Here is a 17,383-nt window from a genome sequence, read left to right as displayed (position 1 = left end):
AGGTTGTATATATAGTAGAAGATAAAAACAGTAATCTTACCGGATACATAAAGCTGCATCTCAGCCGAATCCTCTCCGTGGATGTTGCTGACCACAATCTTGTATTTGCCTTCATCGTTAGGCTTGACTTTTCTCATGCAGAGCGTAACAAGACCAGTTTCACCATCGGTGATGAACTTGAAACGGCCTCCTTCAATAATCTCACCAACACCCTTGTAGAACTTGAATGTGGGTGCTGGGTTACCCTCCACTTGGACAGTGAGGTAGCCAGTTTGATCTAAAGGGATCGCAATATTACATTATTAAAAACATAATGCAAAGAAATTTAAATATCTCTGAACGCTAACACTGACGAATGGCTCATACGTTATGTAGGTACATTTGACGTTTTCCATTCTAACTCGATGTATCAGTGCATATACTTTACACGATTGTTTTCTTAACTGACCTTCAACAGCCGAGTAGCTCTCTTGTACATCTACGATGACTGGCGGACCGCCACTGCCAAGAGGCTTCAGAGGCACCGACGGTTTGTTGATGAGGTCCTCGAGATCTTGCACGGAGGGCCTCCTTGCATCGCCGGATTTTCGTCGCTACATCATCATAGTTATGTGAGTCATTTGTGTCACACAAAAGTGCCAAATAGGTTAATCACTTGGAAATCGACATTGAAATAGCAAAGCGAATTGACCTTTCCCTTTTACTACTTACTAATATATGAACTGGAATTATAGTTTCCTATTGGGTTCTAGGCATGTTAACTTTTTATAATTTGATCAAAAAGGAAATTGCCAATTCTACACTAATTGAAAGAACATTTAACTTGTTATAACTTTATGTAGATAAGGGGAGCAATAGACATTGATAAGTTCAACTTGTTGGTATTTATAACAGTCATAGTAACATCCAAAGTATAGATACTAAGGACGTTAGTAGAACCACCTGCTTCACCATAAATCGATTCGTTCCACAAAGATATTAACATAACGACACAACGCAAATTAATTAAATTAATCTTGATACTGATGGTGAAACAGGTGATAAATCTCTGTATCTTCATCAAAGGTCATATAAATGTATCTGAAATGATTTTCTTGCTCGATACACAGTGAAAAATTGGTTGGTAACTAAATAGATGATACATTAGAATGTTATGACAGTTGGACTGCATTAGGAGCGTTAGCCAAATGGCCTGACAATATGCTGGACTTCCTGATGTATGTAACGCAAGTGGCCTCAAACACGAGCTTTCCGATGTAACTGAGAAAAAATATCAAGGTTGGAATATGACAGAAAAATAACACTTAACGTTCAGTTTGAGTGAATTATTACAAACCATTTTAAAAGAGATTTATTAGTATCACATTGTTGGCTGATCCGTGCCAACCACATCACCTACATCATAATGTTGACGTAAGTAATTAGTAGCGTCAGTTTTAAAGGTAATGGACATTCAGACCCTGGCGAAAATAACGTCAAGCACTAGAAGGTTAACAAAAGGATTTTAAAATAGGAAGTATCTTAGATAAGATTGAAGATATATGTTATGCTTGGTAACAGTGCTTGATAGCAGAGTTTTTGAAATTTTTGGATCGATGAAATAAAAATATTTTTAAAAGATTGAAAAAAAACTTACTAAAAGTATGTATTTCTATGGAGTCAATATAATAAGCAAAGATCATGAAAATCTGAGAGGACGAGGACACCAAACCAGGTAAAATGTAGGAAAGAGAGTTCAATGTTACCTAGTGATAAAAAATTGCATCAACTACTGCATAAGACTTACTCAGTTACAATAATAACCTATATTCCAGTTAAAAGGAATTTATTGCCAACGCAATATGAACCAACTGAAATTGACGGTAAGGCTGTAATTCATAAGATTTAAATGAAATAATTAACAGATGTATCGTAATGTATGATTTATGAAGTTTTCAGAGAGTAAATGAATTTCGGAATCTGTAATTTACTGAGAAATTTTCAAAGAGATGATATTTACTTGTGAAATAATGTCAGTAGATTATTTTCAGCATAAAATTCACATAATTTAATAGTTGCTTTAGTTTACTACAATTCTTTCCAATATTATAATATAGTGATTTGTGTTTGGTGATAGCAGAATTTCACAAACTTATAAAAGGGACCATGAATTACAAAAAGCTTCAGAAGATTATATTGTTTTGCTTTAAAAATATTGAAGACTTTTCTAATGTAAAAAAAGTTTGGGGTAATTTTGTTGAAACATTTAAATGACCTTTGATTGTGGACAGTAAAAGCATTTGAATACTTACCGGATCACCCGTAGGTTTTGGTTTAGGTAAAGTAGCAGCAGGGCTTTTAGCAACCGCTGCCATTGTTAATCACAAATAATCACTCAGATGCCACAAAACTATCGAATCTCTCGTAAAACTATATAAAATTAAAGTTCCTTAAGTTCATTACACAATATCACAGTCTCATTTTAAGTTTACACATAATTTTCATTTACGCTTATAACTATTTTAATTAAAAATAAAAACACGTTCAGAAGTTTTCTCTCTTCATACAGTTCATTCATATTTACGTAAAAAAGCTTAGAATTAAATGCTATTAAATTATTATTACTTGTTAAGTGTTACACCTTGATTTTTTATTATTTTGTTGTATTATTTTGGAGTCGTTAAGTGAATTTTCGATTTGGGGCAGTTCGTTAGTCGTTGTATGTAAAAATGGGCGCGTGTGTCAAAAGACTGAAGATGGGGTCGTGCCGACATTGTCGCCTGGCGCTGGTGGGGCGCGGGGGAGTGGGCGTCTATTTGCGCAGAGCACAAATCAGCTCACCAATACAATTAATTATCAGATTAAGGTGAGCCATCCGTGCAGCATGTTCTTGAACATTGCAAATATATGCGTGAAGTTGCTACCGACGTAGATGCCTCGGGCTTGGCTTTGAACCTAGGAAGCTCTCGCTTCACAATAATGATGAATACGTTTTCAATAAGATGGACACCTGCTATTAAGGTCAATGTGTTCACGTTGACCTACTGCAGATGATGATACTTTTAGCGACCGTTTAGCGATGATGCGCGATATTAAAACAATCAGTACGACATTGTAGCCAAACAGCGGTTGTCTCGAAGAGATAAAGTGTGTGCGCGTGTTTGTCTAGATTAATAAATAATACTAGATTGAGGGGTTGCGCAAGCAGATCGAAAGATTGATTGGCACCCTGGTATTAATGCATTCTTTTCACATGATTGCCATCGTTGGCACTTGTGTTAGTGTCGAGAGCGCCTGCATTGCTCTCGAGCCGACAAATTTTGTGCTCGCGCATTTGAATGTAACTTTTTGGTTTTGTTATTTCGTGGTCGCTAACAAGTTTATTTTTGGCGGGTTTAACTACTGAATGAACATTGGCGTGAAGAGATCGAGTTAGAATTTAACTGGAATTAGAGGTACGTAGTAGCGTTAAGACTTTTCAGGAATTTTTATAGTTTCGATTTTCTCTAAAGGAAGGACATGGTTTATTGTTGTCTATGTCAAGATTAATTTAAGGAACTAACTGCCAAATATATCGCATCGTCACCCTTGCCAACATTGTTTGATGGAGCAGTTCTGTCTCTGCCCACTTCGTCGCCGCTCGTGGCTGCCCACGCGCATTATTGGGTATTTCTACCTTCCTATTCGACCATTATGTCAATCAAAAATCCCTTTAATTTCTATTTGCGGAGTGTCCTTGTCTTTATTTATATCAATCTTATTTAAGGTTTGCGTCTTGTTATTCAGCTGGCATTTTTTGTAAACATCCTGCACTTCCTTAATCTCTTTCTCAAATAGTAAACTACGTTTTTCCATATTTCTTGTGTCCCGAAGCTTTCCCAAGAATTTTAATGAGATTCAGAAATATCACCTAGATTACTTGTGTTCATAACTAACAGAAAGTGTTTAATGTCATGTCCTTTTCTTTTGCTATGGTTTCGTATATAGCCTTGGACTTTGTATGATCTCTAACCACCCTTTGCTCGTCTAGTCCACCACTCCGATCAGCATCGAGCAGTCAATGATAATTTTAATTCGTTTGCACTTAGATTGTCAAAGCAAATCGATCATTCATAATTTATGGTTAAACTATTACAATAAATCTTCTAATTCTATTTTGGGTGTCGAAAATAGTCCAACTGATCAATATATTGAGACGTATATGATTTTAACAATACGCGATGGACATTACTCTTGCGTGCTGGCAACTTTAAGTAGTTAGGGGTGAGAACATTTCAAGAGCAGTGGGTTCGCTCTTGGCCTGATTACTGCAGTCATATTTATACTAATAACGATCAATCATAAAGTCGGCAAGCGTTCTCCTGGCGCACGCGTATTGTATCCACTTCAGTTCATTAGACGAAGCAGCGTCATCAGCTTTTAAGATACCGCTAACAGGTGCGTTATCTTTATTTATTACTTCGATTTTCGTTAGGTCGACTTCATTTAATTTTGTTTTTGTATCACCTGATTTCTAATCTTCATTAGCTTCAATCGAATGTTCTGAATATTGACTCGTAGCCTCGAAAGCTTTTGATATATTTGCTTGTTTGCGGAAGGAATATTTTGAATTATGAATATTATAAGAAAATATTTCCCGGTTTTATATTTATTGAAGGCTTATCGTCTACCTCTCATATATTGTTTAACAATTATACATTTCCGCTATGAGTCATAACGTTGACATTATTATCGCCATATTTGCGTCATGGATACCGAAATGTTGGCTCTAATCGAAATTCATATGTAATTATAGAATCTTTGTTTAGATTTGCACGCATGTTAATAAAGTTATTTATTTTTATAATTAGATATTGTATTTTGAGACGTATTAAATTATTTCAAACATTTTAATATTTTGTGGCATCTTGGTATTGGGAGGAGCATTTACGACGATATTTATTGATACATTAACTGGTATCTTTATAGACTCAGTTATCGTAAACGCTACCTCGTAAGACATTAAACATATAATAATCAGGTGCTTAAGCTATAAATTGAAAACCAGGCATTCCATTCAAAATAACGCAATAATTAATATTGCTTCAAGCTTAAATCTTGGCATTTATTATTACGTTAAATAGAATTGTTGTTAACTTATTTTGTTACTCCTAGCGTGCTGTGTTGGTATAGCATTTGTTACTATAATATTATTGGAAGTTAATTTTACAGTTTTATCGATGAAATTAAATGCGATGGCTTTTATTTTGACTCTTAATTTGGTTTCTTCTTGCCGTACATTGATTTCATCGATTGTCTGTTTTCATTTATTCTTGGATTTAAATAGGATACATGCAAGTATTTTATATTTCTTTTATTATTTTTACTTAACGTTTAATCAAGTGTTAGGATGACAAGGTATTAGTAGCTCTGCTTCTATTTTATTTACAAAACATATAGATTACCACTGCCTAGTTCGAGATTTGAACTTATATTTTTTCTATGCTGGGTTTTTGTTAGCATAGTTTTGTTCACGGATAATTATTCACTTTCAAAAATATTAACACCTCCAAAATGTCTATGTTAGCCACGTTTCTAATTTTTTTTTCTATGACATGTAAATAATCTAAACATATAGTTTTCCACACATTATATACCTCTTCGGAGAGTTCACCAGGCCTGGCGCGTTTCTTTTTTGGAAAAAAAGTTCAAGTTTTAGTAAAACATTCTCTGTTAAATTGTGCATATAAAGTATATATGTACAATAAATAGTGTGCTTATAGTTAATATCGTGTGTCGTTGTTTAAGTGTGAGATGTCGTTGTGTCAGATGTCACAGTTTTAGTGTGTAGTGTCAATTGTTTGTGCAATTAATAAACATTATAATTATTGCTGAATATAATTAGTTTTTTCCACTAGAGTATAGTAATATTTAAGCGACGTTTAACAATGTACGGTACATTGACGGTTATGTTTGCGAGTGAGAAAGTAATGACATTCATTGGTAGCTTGTAAGGATGATAGTAAGATGTATGTGCTTAGAGAGGGTTAGTGAAAAACTTAAAAGTTAATAAACTGGAAACTGAAAAGCCATTCTAAAAGTAAACTAAAAAGCGTCGTTGATGAGGAAAACCAACCAATCTACTGGTTATTTGTTTAATAAAGAATTTGTAAGATTTTTTGTAACCCAATTTGAATTTTGCTCGTTTCCCTCATAAACACACAAGGTCAAACCCAGCGATGCTCTGTCACATTGTAAACCCGCTGGTCGGCAAAGCGGTAACTAGATCTAATTCTATAAGAACATCTAAAAAAGAAAAGATAATGTAAAGAGTTCGGACTTGTAGAGAATGCGGCTAAAGGAGGGACTACAGTAGCTGTATAGGAGCTTGTATAGACGCAGCTTCATTGAGATTGAAAGGAAGTTATGAAGGTAAATGTAAAGACAGGTTTTGATTTATCTTTTGTTTATCAAAAACCAATGAATCGCTTGTACAATTTTCTTACCAAGCGATGGGGAGTAATAATGTGAACTATTTAACTAAATATTTGTGTGGTAAAAACTAATTATTACAATTATCCCTGTAAAAAGTAAAACTTAAGGCTATACAGGATTAATCTAAGAGTAAAGTCGTCCGTGTAGTCATATGTGCAACAATAGAAGAAAAAAATAATATTAAAGACAAAAAATGCTTGGCAAAAGCGAGCAGCGTCCACCTAAAACTGACCAGATCCAATCGGTCTCACCTTTTTCTCGTCTAAAACTTCGCCGGGACGTAATTTCGTGACCTGTTGTTAAAAAACATTGATAATCCGATGTGTAACAGTTACCCTACCTAAATCTCCGCTGCCGAACCTGCGCTACCGCCCTACCCTAACTTTAGTCATTATTGGTGCAGTCCTAGCGAGCATGTGCAAGTTATTACGTTACAGATTGCGTCACCTTCGTGTTAATCGTTCGTGTTAGTGTCCGTTTCATTACGTGATGTAAGACAAGCCTCCTTAGGCACACCATTCCTGTAAAAGATTACGTCTGGACACGACAAATCTCTGTTCATTATTTCGTGTGCGTATCGTGCTAACAAGCTGTGCAGTTTATCTGTGTGTGCGTACTTCACAAAGTTGTGCAATTTAGCTCTGTGCTCTCGACGAAAAAACGTTTCTTAGACAGATATAACCTGGATAATTACATTTACCAATTGTCGCGATACAGAACAAAGTGATTCGAGGTTCATGTGATTATCCAGTATTACGTGTAAAACAGTGTTTTAAACCGCGTCGGATGCAAATGCATTAATATAATTCCGTAATACAGATATAGTTAAGAATTTGTCACGGCAATAATAACATTCATTTAGAATTCTTAGCGGTTTATTTTTTACCTTCTTCTCTTCGATCACCTCACCGGGTCTTAGTTTTCTATTCTCCTGTGGATTACGTTTTGCACGGTCTTAATATCTCTACATAGACGATTGAATATCAGTGATCTCAAAGTATCTGCTGTGACATTGCTAAACTATGTTTGATTTAAAAGCAAGGAATTAAGGGTCTAAGCTCAACTCCACTGTAAACCAACTCAATCTCTAAATTCCTCTGCTAAAGCGTTCGTGGTAACAATCATAAGCATCATCGGTCTACAGACGATATGAAATGTCTTTTCAGGGTCTATGCATTCGTGTTATGGGTTCGGCTTGAGAGAATAGGGTCTATACTACTAAGGGACTAAAATTACTTTGTGGTAAACGCCAACATCCGTGTAAATCACTCGTTGATTGTCGCTAATATCACTCGATTAGTTAGAAATACTCATGCTTCAGTTGCTGATGTTGTAACAAATGCAGCAAAAATGTGAAACAATTCATAAGACGCTTAAACTCTGGCAATCTGGTTTTAAGTTGTAAGTTGATAAAGTTCTTGTGACCGCATACTGTTTTAAAAATTCTCCTTTATTACTTTTCTTTAAACCAGAAGGCCATTAAAGTGCAGTCGCTACATCCGTGGCTCAAACGCCGAGTGCTCCAGCTGTCAAGCTTGCGTTTTCAAAGAGTGATTCTGATGCTAGCGCTTGTTTAGGAATATTGTAACGTGTCTAGGACTAAGACGGCACAATTGTACATATAAATCTACAAAACTAATCATACCTTCACTGAAAATGAAGACATTTGGTATCCAAGTACAAAAAACATTACAAAATATGTGATTGTTCTTAGAGCTAAGAGAATCTGTGGAGCTACATACCTCGTCGCTGATGATGAGGGAAGGACGTCTTCCCATTTCCTCTGGAGGAGGAATGAGGGAACCACGTCTTCCGACTGGTGCACCAGGTACGAGTGATGGTTTCCTTGGCATTTCTGGTTTCGGGGATTTTTCCCGGATGACCTCAATCTTGGGTGCTGCTGGCTTTTCTTCAGGCGCCTTGATTTCGGGCACCTTTGGCACCGGCTATTTATAAAAAGGATAAGTATCGCAAACAATCATGTCACAAGCTACAGTTATAATTAGTTATTGAATTGTTTAGTTATGGGTACCTTTTCTGGTTTGGCCTTGGTTGATGGTGTAAAGTCCATCTTTTCATATTTCTCAAGTTCAGGTCTTTCGTAATCTGCGATTTCTGGCAGATCCTCAGCCTTCTTCTTGACTGAGGTAACCTTAGCCTTTTTGGCTTCTTCCTCAACTTTCTCTTCTTTAACTGCCACTTTCTGTAATGACGTTATAAAATTAACATTTGGTCTTACCTATAAGGCCTCACCGATCGGTGAGGAATAGCAAGTTGTTTAGAGTATAGGCTATATTATTATTATTGTATCAAAATTGGGTAGAAAACAATATACAATATTTAAGGGACTTTAAATAAACTAATGAAATAAAAGAATTTTAATAAAAACTGATAGAAACGGTTCGTAATGTCATTTTTGCAGGAACTTTTTTAATCTCTTTATTCTGGATACTTTTGATTTCATATAAATAAAATAAAATTGGAATGTCCACTAATATTTTAAAGGTTTATACTTACATCCATACTTACCGTGACACTGAAATTTCTAAAATTACACATATTGTAATGTAAATTATTTACGAAGATAATGTTACGAAGCGTAAGCAAAAGCAGGAAAAGTGAGATTTAATAAATTAAAAACATTCGTAGATCTAAATATAGAATAGGTTTCTGTTAGTTTTGGCAAACATTGCTTTTCACACGTTAATGTACTACTTTTTTGTGCACTAATATTTACATAACTATATACAAAACTTAGGATAAAATAAAATTATTATCATAGAAAAGTGCTTCTTTATTGTCTACAAATTAACTAAGATACAGTGCAACTACAATACTCTACTACCTTATTATCTAGTCAGATACCATTATTTTAGATTTGTGCGAATTACGGGTGCTTGTGCAAAGTGCTAGTACTACCAAACTCCTGTGAACTACATCTTAGTGCGTAGAAAAATTATCCAATGCAGTTACACTGTGGGTGCCAATGTATACCTCTTCAGGCGTTTGAGGTCTGCTGCTATAAGCGGGCTGTGGTAATCCTAATGTGGCTGGTTTATTTTCATCTTTGCCTTCAGTCGTTTCAGCCTACAGAGTAAATCGTATTATTGGCGACCATACGAAGTGTTCTAATTTTGCAAGCAGTTTGATGATGTATTTCGTAACAATTATAATTTTCCTCTTATCTCCTTTTGGGAAAAGTTTAAATGTTAAAGAAATACATCATTAACTTTTGTATCAAAAATGGCCAATCCGATGCGAAATCCTTGTGCTCAATGGGAGTGTGTGCGTGTGTGTATAAGCGATGACTGTGTTGATGATTTTTGTGTGTACCTGCGGGGACTTTGCCCTGCGCCAAGGAGCAGTAGTATCTGGTGTCTCAAGTAATGTTGGTTTATATTTGTCTTCTAACTCTGGTGTTTGTTCGGCCTGATTATCAAAATAATTTGTTACTGCCTATTCTTTGTACGAACTGGTCTAAACGTCATTTATAATATCTACCTGTGGAATTTCAGGAATGACCTGCCATGAGAATGGTACCACCGGCGTTTCCTCTTTTGTTTCCGGTTCAGGAGTCAAGAAACTGGGTACCTGATAATATTTTGAATCTGTTTACATACATTCTACAAAAGTGGTGCCAATTTGTTTTTTGTTTAAGGTGTGTGAGTTCTGTGCAGTATTTATTGTAGGGTGTGTAATTAGGTGTGAGTGTATGTATGTTTGTGTTTACCTCTCTTTGTTTTCGCCATGGATATAGATTTGGTTTTGGATCAGGTTTACTTTCAACTTTAGGTTCAGCCTTTGAGTCCTAACAAAATCGAGAATCAACATTATTTGAGAATCTAATTTCTGTTCTCAATATTTTTCAAATAAAATATTGATTATGCATTACCAAAATACGAAATTTTACTACCTTTGCATTTTGTATTTCGTTCTTCAAGGGTTCCACAAAAGGTCCAGATTGTTCTTTTATTGGACTCTCTGGTTCCTAAGACAGGTAGCTCAATTTTAGAAAGGCATAACTTAAAGAAAGGCGTTTCGAGGTAATCAAGTGCATTGTAAAATAGTGTGCTTGTGTAGTTGTGTATAGAGTTTTATGTATCGTGTAATAAGATTCATTTTTGTGTATCCTACCTCTCTTTCCCTCGACATTGTTCTCATGAAAAACGAAGATTGTTTTGGAGTTGTTGGTTCTGATTGTGGTCTGTCGTCAGTACCCTAATAACGTAAATTTTGTTGTTACTAGTGTCCCATTAATTTAATTAATAAATTATTTTACTAGGTAAATATTCTACCTTAGTCCATGCGGCCCATGGATCGTCCGGAGTAGATTCCGGGTCAGCGGTCTTACTTTCGAGTCCCTATTGAAATGTAAGAAAAGTATACTCAAAACCGTTAGCCAAATTGTTTCATTAAGAAATTTAAGCTTAGCTACAGTTGTGATCTTAGCTTTATAAATATGTTGTGTAATAGGTGATATTGTGGTGTATACCTCTCTTTCTCTTGACATCCTTCTCTCGAAGAATGAAGACTGTTTTGGTGTTTTAAGTTCTGGTTGTGGTTTCTGAGTTTCATCAGATTCCTAACAATGTAAAGTGTTTTTGGTTAGGTGTGTAATTTATTTAACAAGTTTAACAATGACTAATTTGAGAATGATTATTTCTACCTTTGCCCAAGGAGATTCCGTAGTTGATTCTGGTTCAGGTAATTTAATCTTGGGTTCCTAGTGAAATATACGAAATATTATACTCAAAAATGTCAAAGAAAATACCAATGAGAATAATTCTGCGATTAACAATATTTTCTGTTTTACTCTAAGGATTAATGCATCAACTACAAGAATAATCGTCTCTTTTTAAAGTTCAATTTTTTAAAGAGTTTGTATTGAGATAGTGTAATATTGTAGTGTATACCTCTTTTTCTCTTGACATTCTTCTCTCGAAGAATGAAGATTGTTTTGGTGTTTTAAGTTCTGGCTGTGGTTTCTGTGTATCGTCAGTACCCTAATAACGTAAATGGTTTTGTTACAAGTGTGTCATAATTTAAATTAAAAATTATATCAGAATTAGGTATTAATTAATACCTTTGCTTTTGGAGTTTCCTTAGCGGATTCCGGTTGACGTACTTTAGTCTCGGGTTCCTATTAAAATATATCAAAAGGATATTTAAAAATGATCTACAAATCTATATCAATAAAATAATATATTTGATGATATACCTCAGTTTTGCTCGGTCTACGCCAAGGATATTCAGTTTCCTTTGGTTTGTCATTTGGCAATTTATCTTTTGGTTTTTCTGGCTCTTTTTTAGCTTTTTTGTCCTGTTACAAGTATACTACATGAATAATAGAACTTTTTACAAAAATATTAAAATTTCAGCAATAGTATAAATATATACCTCGACAATATTGTTTTCCTTTGGTCGCAGAACCGGTGTTTCTTTAGGTTCAACAAGAGAGTTTCTCTTTTCCTCAACTTTTTCGGGTTCAACATTATCCTGTTTAAAACAATCATTTACCGTCATAAAAATATTCCCTAATAAAAACACTATATTATTAAGATTGAGAAGGTTATTTACCTCTTCAGTAATACTAGGTTTGCGCCAAGGATAGGTTGGTTGTGATGGTCTATCAACGGATACCCTTCTTCTAGGAGTGAATGGAATATCATCATCAACATCCATTGCGAAACCGACCTGTTTAAAGTGTATTTTATCATGATTAGAAACTGATTTCACTTTATCTGTTCTCTATTCATTTGAATTGTCTATCGATTTAAGTATAATTGTTTTAAATACAATGATATACCTCATCTACTTCACTGGGACGACGCCACGGGAATGTAGGTTCAGTAGGACGATCGATTGAAACTTTCCTTGTAGTTTTAGTTTCAGATGATTCGGTTTCAATATTTTCTTTGTCCTGTTACAAATATGTTGAATGAAAAAGAAAATTGTTTTGACAATTAATGAAAAATATTTTTAGAGCAAAATTAACTACCTCATCAGTATTACTTGGCTTTCGCCAAGGATACTCAGGCTCAGATGGCTTATCAAGTGAAGGTTTCCTCTGAGTTTCTGTTTTTTCAACAGTATCAGTTTTCTTAGTTTTCTTTTCCTAATAATTAAAATTAAATTAATTTAAGTGATCACTTTATCCTAATAAATTAATAAAAACCTCATAAATGTATAAATATAAAATGATTTAAAACTGATTCTACCTCGTCTGTTTTGCTCGGACGACGTCTAACTTGAGGTTCTTTCGGTTTATCGACCGAAGCTTTACGTTTAACCTCCGTTTTCTCCTCAATTTCCTCAACGTCTTCTGTATCCTAAACAACAACCTCATCATTAATATTGACCTTTATAAAAACCACCTAATCCTAAGAGACTGATTGAAAATACCTTGGTTTTACTTTCCCGGCGTTTCGGTGTTGTAGAATCGACGGGTCGATCTAAGCTTGCTTTACGATTCGGTTCCACTTTTTCAGTAGGTTCCTAATGTACACGCAAATAATTAAGTACCGTTTCAATAAAATGTATTGTGTATGTGTGTGTGAGTGTGTGTGTATATACCTGTGTATCTGTTTTCGTAGGTCGCCATGGATATGTTTTATCTGAAGGCTTATCTGTCGTTACCGTATCTTCTACTTTTCCTTTCTCATCCTATTTACAAAAACAAAACGTTCAATATCTAAGTACGTCTAAAGTCGACGTCCCTTCGTAACGAAATTACAACATAAATGTTATCTTCCACATAGTTAATTACTAGCACACAGTGTTCTAATAACCGTCTGTTGGCTATCAGAACATTTAAAATAGAATTGTATATACAAAAGAAAAGACATTTAAACATTGATTTTCTCCATAGTTTTTGAAATATCGATATATTTGTTTTCTATGGACATGCATGGTATATGACGTGAAACTTACCTTGAGCTTAACTTGTTCCATTTTAGCTTCTTCTGCTGCCTTAACTGTTGTCTAAAATAAAGTTAATAGGGATTTCAATAAGCGTGAATTGGGGCGCGTTTACTATCAACAGGGTATGATTGCTTTCAAACCAAGTATGGCTGCTAATATGAATATGCTTTATGTAATTCAACGCATATTTGTTGAATTATTTTTCTCGTAGTCTTTTGCCTACTACTTAGGACAAACGAGCATCTACGAAATTAAAATCAGCTCGATTCTGTACATCTAACTACTAAAGCTGAAGGTTTCTAAACGCTTTTGTACTTCTAAAAGCATTGGAGCCTCAAAACTAAGTCACTCGGGGCTTAAAACGACTAAATGTAAAAAATATACTTCAGGGATTGCAAATTTGCGAGGGTTTGCCTTAACTGCTAGAAATTTAATAGTCCTAACAAGACCAGTACTATTTGGAACAGCTTTTGTAATGTCATCAACATCGTTAATTAAAGCAATACTTCTTGATATTTCATTTTAATAATATTTCCAGGTCTTGTTAGAATCTATACAGATTATCTAATTTATAGCTAGTCTTACCTTTTGGGCAGTCTTTTTCAAAGCAGTGACTTCTTGTTGTTCGGCAACAGTGGCAGAGGTCATTGACGACTTTCTGCTTTCAGCAGTTTCCTTCGTAAGCTATTGGGTAGAAATGAAAACGATGTCTTAAATAGACAATTCACAATATTTGTTTAAAGTTTAATCGTTCATAATAAAACCACGATAGAATATGATTTAAAAATGTGAAAAAGAAACTATTAAATCTCAATTCAAATAAATCCTAAAATCGATACGATGCAGGTGTAAATAAATACCTACAATGGTTAAGCCACGTTTTATACTCAAGTGATTTCCGAGATCTACCAAAAATTGACTTGTGAGATACAAAAGTCATTGCTAGTCCTATTGTAAGGCCTGAATTATTATTGGATATTCTTCTTTTCCGAACTTATCTTGAACTGAAATAATTTTCATGCAAACTCACCTTGACAGCCTTGTTTTCCATGATAGAACTCCTTCTGCTCTCAGATTTCATTTCCTCTTTGACCTAAAGAAAATAATTCCTTAATTATTATCTAACCAAAAAGTATACTCCGACAAAAAAATCAAACCAAGCATTTTGTCGAATGATTTTTCATAAAGTGAAGCAGCAACGGTTTTATATTATACAAACCTCGCTCTGGAACGATGTCCTTCGGCTTTCAGTCTAAACGAAACAAAATGCAACAGAATTAGCACAGAAGTAACTTAGGAAGGTATTCACATATAAACTGTAAAACACATGAAGACAATGGAAATTGATAAACAAAGGATATAACAATATATACAAAAATTGGGTTTAGGGTGACAAGCCAATGGATCATTAAACACTTTTTCAAAACACGTAGGAATATAATACATACGATTTGTTATAAACATATCGTAATCGGGGTACAATATGATGGTGTTGTAAAAATTGTTGATAACCCTAATGTAATACAGAAAATGCTTAGGAGTGATTGGAATACTATTTTATGTTATACTCTTAGGTTGGTAGGGCAAAATACAGGTGAAGGTTGAGACGGATAAAAGTTTATGAAAGGGTGTCTCGTTTGAGGAATCCTTCTAATGGAACAACAACGGATGGAATACCATATAGTGTTTTTTAACTCGCTGCTCATTGTAATTTTGTGTAATCTAGACTGGGGTATACCATAATTTTTACAAAATAATTTTGTACATCATATGGTATACATGTCTGTAGTTATGTGTGTGTTGTGATACATCAGTACGATCATGGGTAGGGTACACACATAATACTTTTTCACAATTATACCTTCACTTCGAGATGTTGTTCTTGTTGGGCAACCATCGTCACCTGTATTATTTAAATCCTCTATTTTATAAGCTGTTACATTTTAACATACTAATTAATAGTATTTGCATGTTTTCCTATAATAATATCTTGGACAGGTACCAAGTAACTAGTAGATATTTCTTCAAGTTTAACGTTATTGAATCGTTTCAATATATTGAACTGGTCGGTTGAAAACATTCCTAAATACTTCAGTTTTTAGATTTTAATGACGTTTAATATTGTGTAATATATTTGTGTTTTTTCTTACCTTAGTAGCTTCCTTTTCTTTCTTCTCCCTAACAGTGGGAGTTGGCGTGATCTTTTCATATTTCTCAAGTACTGGCCTTTCATAATCATCGACAAAGTCGAGTTCAATCTGTAAATATTGACGTAACGCATTATTTTCATGTATTTATTCATAGTTTGCTAGATTCCCATTAGCACCTTGGTATTTAGCTTCAAAAATGTATAATTCCCCATTAATAAGAATCGATTAGAATTAATCATTGACTAATATACGTTTTCTATGCTACTTTCAAATGCAAAGTTAAGTAAGCTATCAGATTCTTTATTTTGCAATTTGTACCGTTAAAGCAACAAACATAGAAAGAACATTTAAATAACCTGAAATAAATACATTTAAAGCATAATACAAGCAGCATGCGACTTGCAACCAAACCTGTAAAAGACCAACGACGCAGGACCCAAAAAATCTTCGGAATCTAAAAAAGGGTGTAGTGAGGTATGTGCCAACAAATCTGTGGATATGTGATTAGTTATGGACATTTACAAAGGAACTGTGCTAGAAATTGGACAATACATAAAGTGTAATAGATTGCAGACAGAGATAGGTAAAGAGATAGAATAGAGAGACGTCACTAAGAATAACGTTTGAAACAGTTTTTACCCCATCGTCATTCTCTTTGCCACCAAGTACAGCCTTTTTGGGCTGTTCTGTTGCCTTCTTAACAGTTTTCTTGAGCTGGGGCTTTTCAAATTTACCACCTTTTACAATGAGTGGGTCCTAGGGAATCAATCAAGGATTTTAATAGCCTGAACTACATCAAAAGCGTTTTAGGTGCAAGTGTATCTACGATTGCATTAGTGTTTCAGCTTTTTTGTAAACTGTGAAATTACTTGCATGCTACAGTGGATATTCTCCTAATCTTTTAATTTGGTGAATTAAAAAAAAATTGCTAATTTAATGTGAGTAAAATTTGTGTTTCCTAAGCTACTGTACTAATAACATGATCTTCATTGTCCAATAGAAGATCAGGTGTTTCGTAGATAGATAAAGAAAATACCCATTGTATTAGACTAACTACAAAACATTAGTTTGTTTTTCTAACTATCTCAGCATTGAGTTTATGACTAGCTACTTTCACAACAGTGTCTACAACAACAGCATCCGTGTGACTACGTTGCAGCACTTAAGCGTTATCAATTCTACCTCATCCTCATCTTCCTTATTCTTTTTAAGCACCGCTGGCTTTTTGACTTTCAATTGTGCTGCCTCTGTACCCTCCTATGGATGTTCATATTACAAAATTTTAAAAACATTCCTTTTTTGATTAAATAATCAACATATCTTAAAGGCAATGCATATTCGAATCTTACTATTAAATATTCAAGTATTTATATTTTCATTAATTTAAATTAAATTTTATGAAAATTTGCCAATTAATGTAAAAACTGAGATAGTTAAAAAAATACTGAGTGACAGTACCGTTGGCTTTTTCTTAGCAGGTGTCTTTTGTGTAAGTTGTGCCTCTTCTGGGGCGGTTGTACTTGTCTTAGATCGAGGCTTGGTAAGGCTGACAGCCTCCTCAGTGTCCTCTCCCTAGCCCCCAAACACATATGTATTATACACCACATAAACAAGTTAGATAAACATAGAATTGATGTAAATGACATTGATTTCATCACTTCCAATTTTCATATCAAGTATTTTGTAAATAGGATTGTAATTTTCAATAACTGCCTTAAAGCCTGCCTTAATAACTGCCAAATACAGTAGTGATAAAATCAGTTCATTTACAAAATAAACATTTAAGAAAATGTCTTAGAAATTATTAGAAACACAAGTGTTTTGTGTATTCGTGTCGTGTGCATTCTCGCTTATTTACA

The 17,383-nt window shown here is 34.4% G+C and overlaps 2 protein-coding genes across 19 annotated transcripts in view; both read right to left on the bottom strand.

The window, feature by feature from the left end:
- LOC113497889 (twitchin) overlaps positions 1-17,383 on the bottom strand; it is a 128,711-nt gene that overhangs the window by 72,611 nt on the left and 38,717 nt on the right. For 6 of the 17 annotated variants that reach the window (XM_026877660.1, XM_026877675.1, XM_026877659.1 and 3 more), the window contains 14 exons: positions 16,983-17,096; positions 16,707-16,781; positions 16,164-16,280; positions 15,525-15,632; positions 15,236-15,277; positions 14,594-14,626; positions 14,405-14,467; positions 13,960-14,058; positions 13,384-13,434; positions 8,486-8,656; positions 8,196-8,399; positions 7,340-7,384; positions 449-593; positions 41-277 (listed from right to left, as the gene is read on the bottom strand). In XM_026877660.1, coding sequence (XP_026733461.1) covers positions 41-277; positions 449-593; positions 7,340-7,384; positions 8,196-8,399; positions 8,486-8,656; positions 13,384-13,434; positions 13,960-14,058; positions 14,405-14,467; positions 14,594-14,626; positions 15,236-15,277; positions 15,525-15,632; positions 16,164-16,280; positions 16,707-16,781; positions 16,983-17,096 — 1,504 coding nt within the window. Of the gene's footprint in view, positions 1-40; positions 278-448; positions 594-2,291; positions 3,085-5,615; positions 5,649-6,704; positions 6,747-7,339; positions 7,385-8,195; positions 8,400-8,485; positions 8,657-13,383; positions 13,435-13,959; positions 14,059-14,404; positions 14,468-14,593; positions 14,627-15,235; positions 15,278-15,524; positions 15,633-16,163; positions 16,281-16,706; positions 16,782-16,982; positions 17,097-17,383 lie in introns of those variants that run through there. The other 11 variants (XM_026877661.1, XM_026877664.1, XM_026877672.1 and 8 more) reach the window with 9 other exon arrangements.
- LOC113497890 (zinc metalloprotease ZmpB-like) lies at positions 9,095-11,353 on the bottom strand. 2 transcript variants are annotated; one of them, XM_026877678.1, is made up of 9 exons: positions 11,120-11,353; positions 10,946-11,035; positions 10,749-10,814; positions 10,588-10,671; positions 10,367-10,441; positions 10,184-10,261; positions 9,955-10,044; positions 9,787-9,882; positions 9,095-9,540 (listed from the first exon to the last, which is right to left on the bottom strand). In XM_026877678.1, the coding sequence occupies exons 2-9, from the start codon at positions 10,961-10,963 to the stop codon at positions 9,394-9,396; spliced, it is 654 nt and encodes a 217-aa protein (XP_026733479.1). In that variant the 5' UTR covers positions 10,964-11,035; positions 11,120-11,353; the 3' UTR covers positions 9,095-9,393. The 2 variants fall into 2 exon arrangements, with proteins under 2 accessions (XP_026733479.1, XP_026733481.1); XM_026877680.1 differs by having other exon boundaries at positions 10,946-11,353.

This window comes from Trichoplusia ni, chromosome 10 (assembly GCF_003590095.1).
Source record: "Trichoplusia ni isolate ovarian cell line Hi5 chromosome 10, tn1, whole genome shotgun sequence".
NCBI classification, from domain to species: Eukaryota; Metazoa; Arthropoda; class Insecta; order Lepidoptera; family Noctuidae; genus Trichoplusia; species Trichoplusia ni.
Note: the sequence above shows the minus strand (reverse complement) of the source record. Positions and strands in the feature narration are given on the sequence as shown.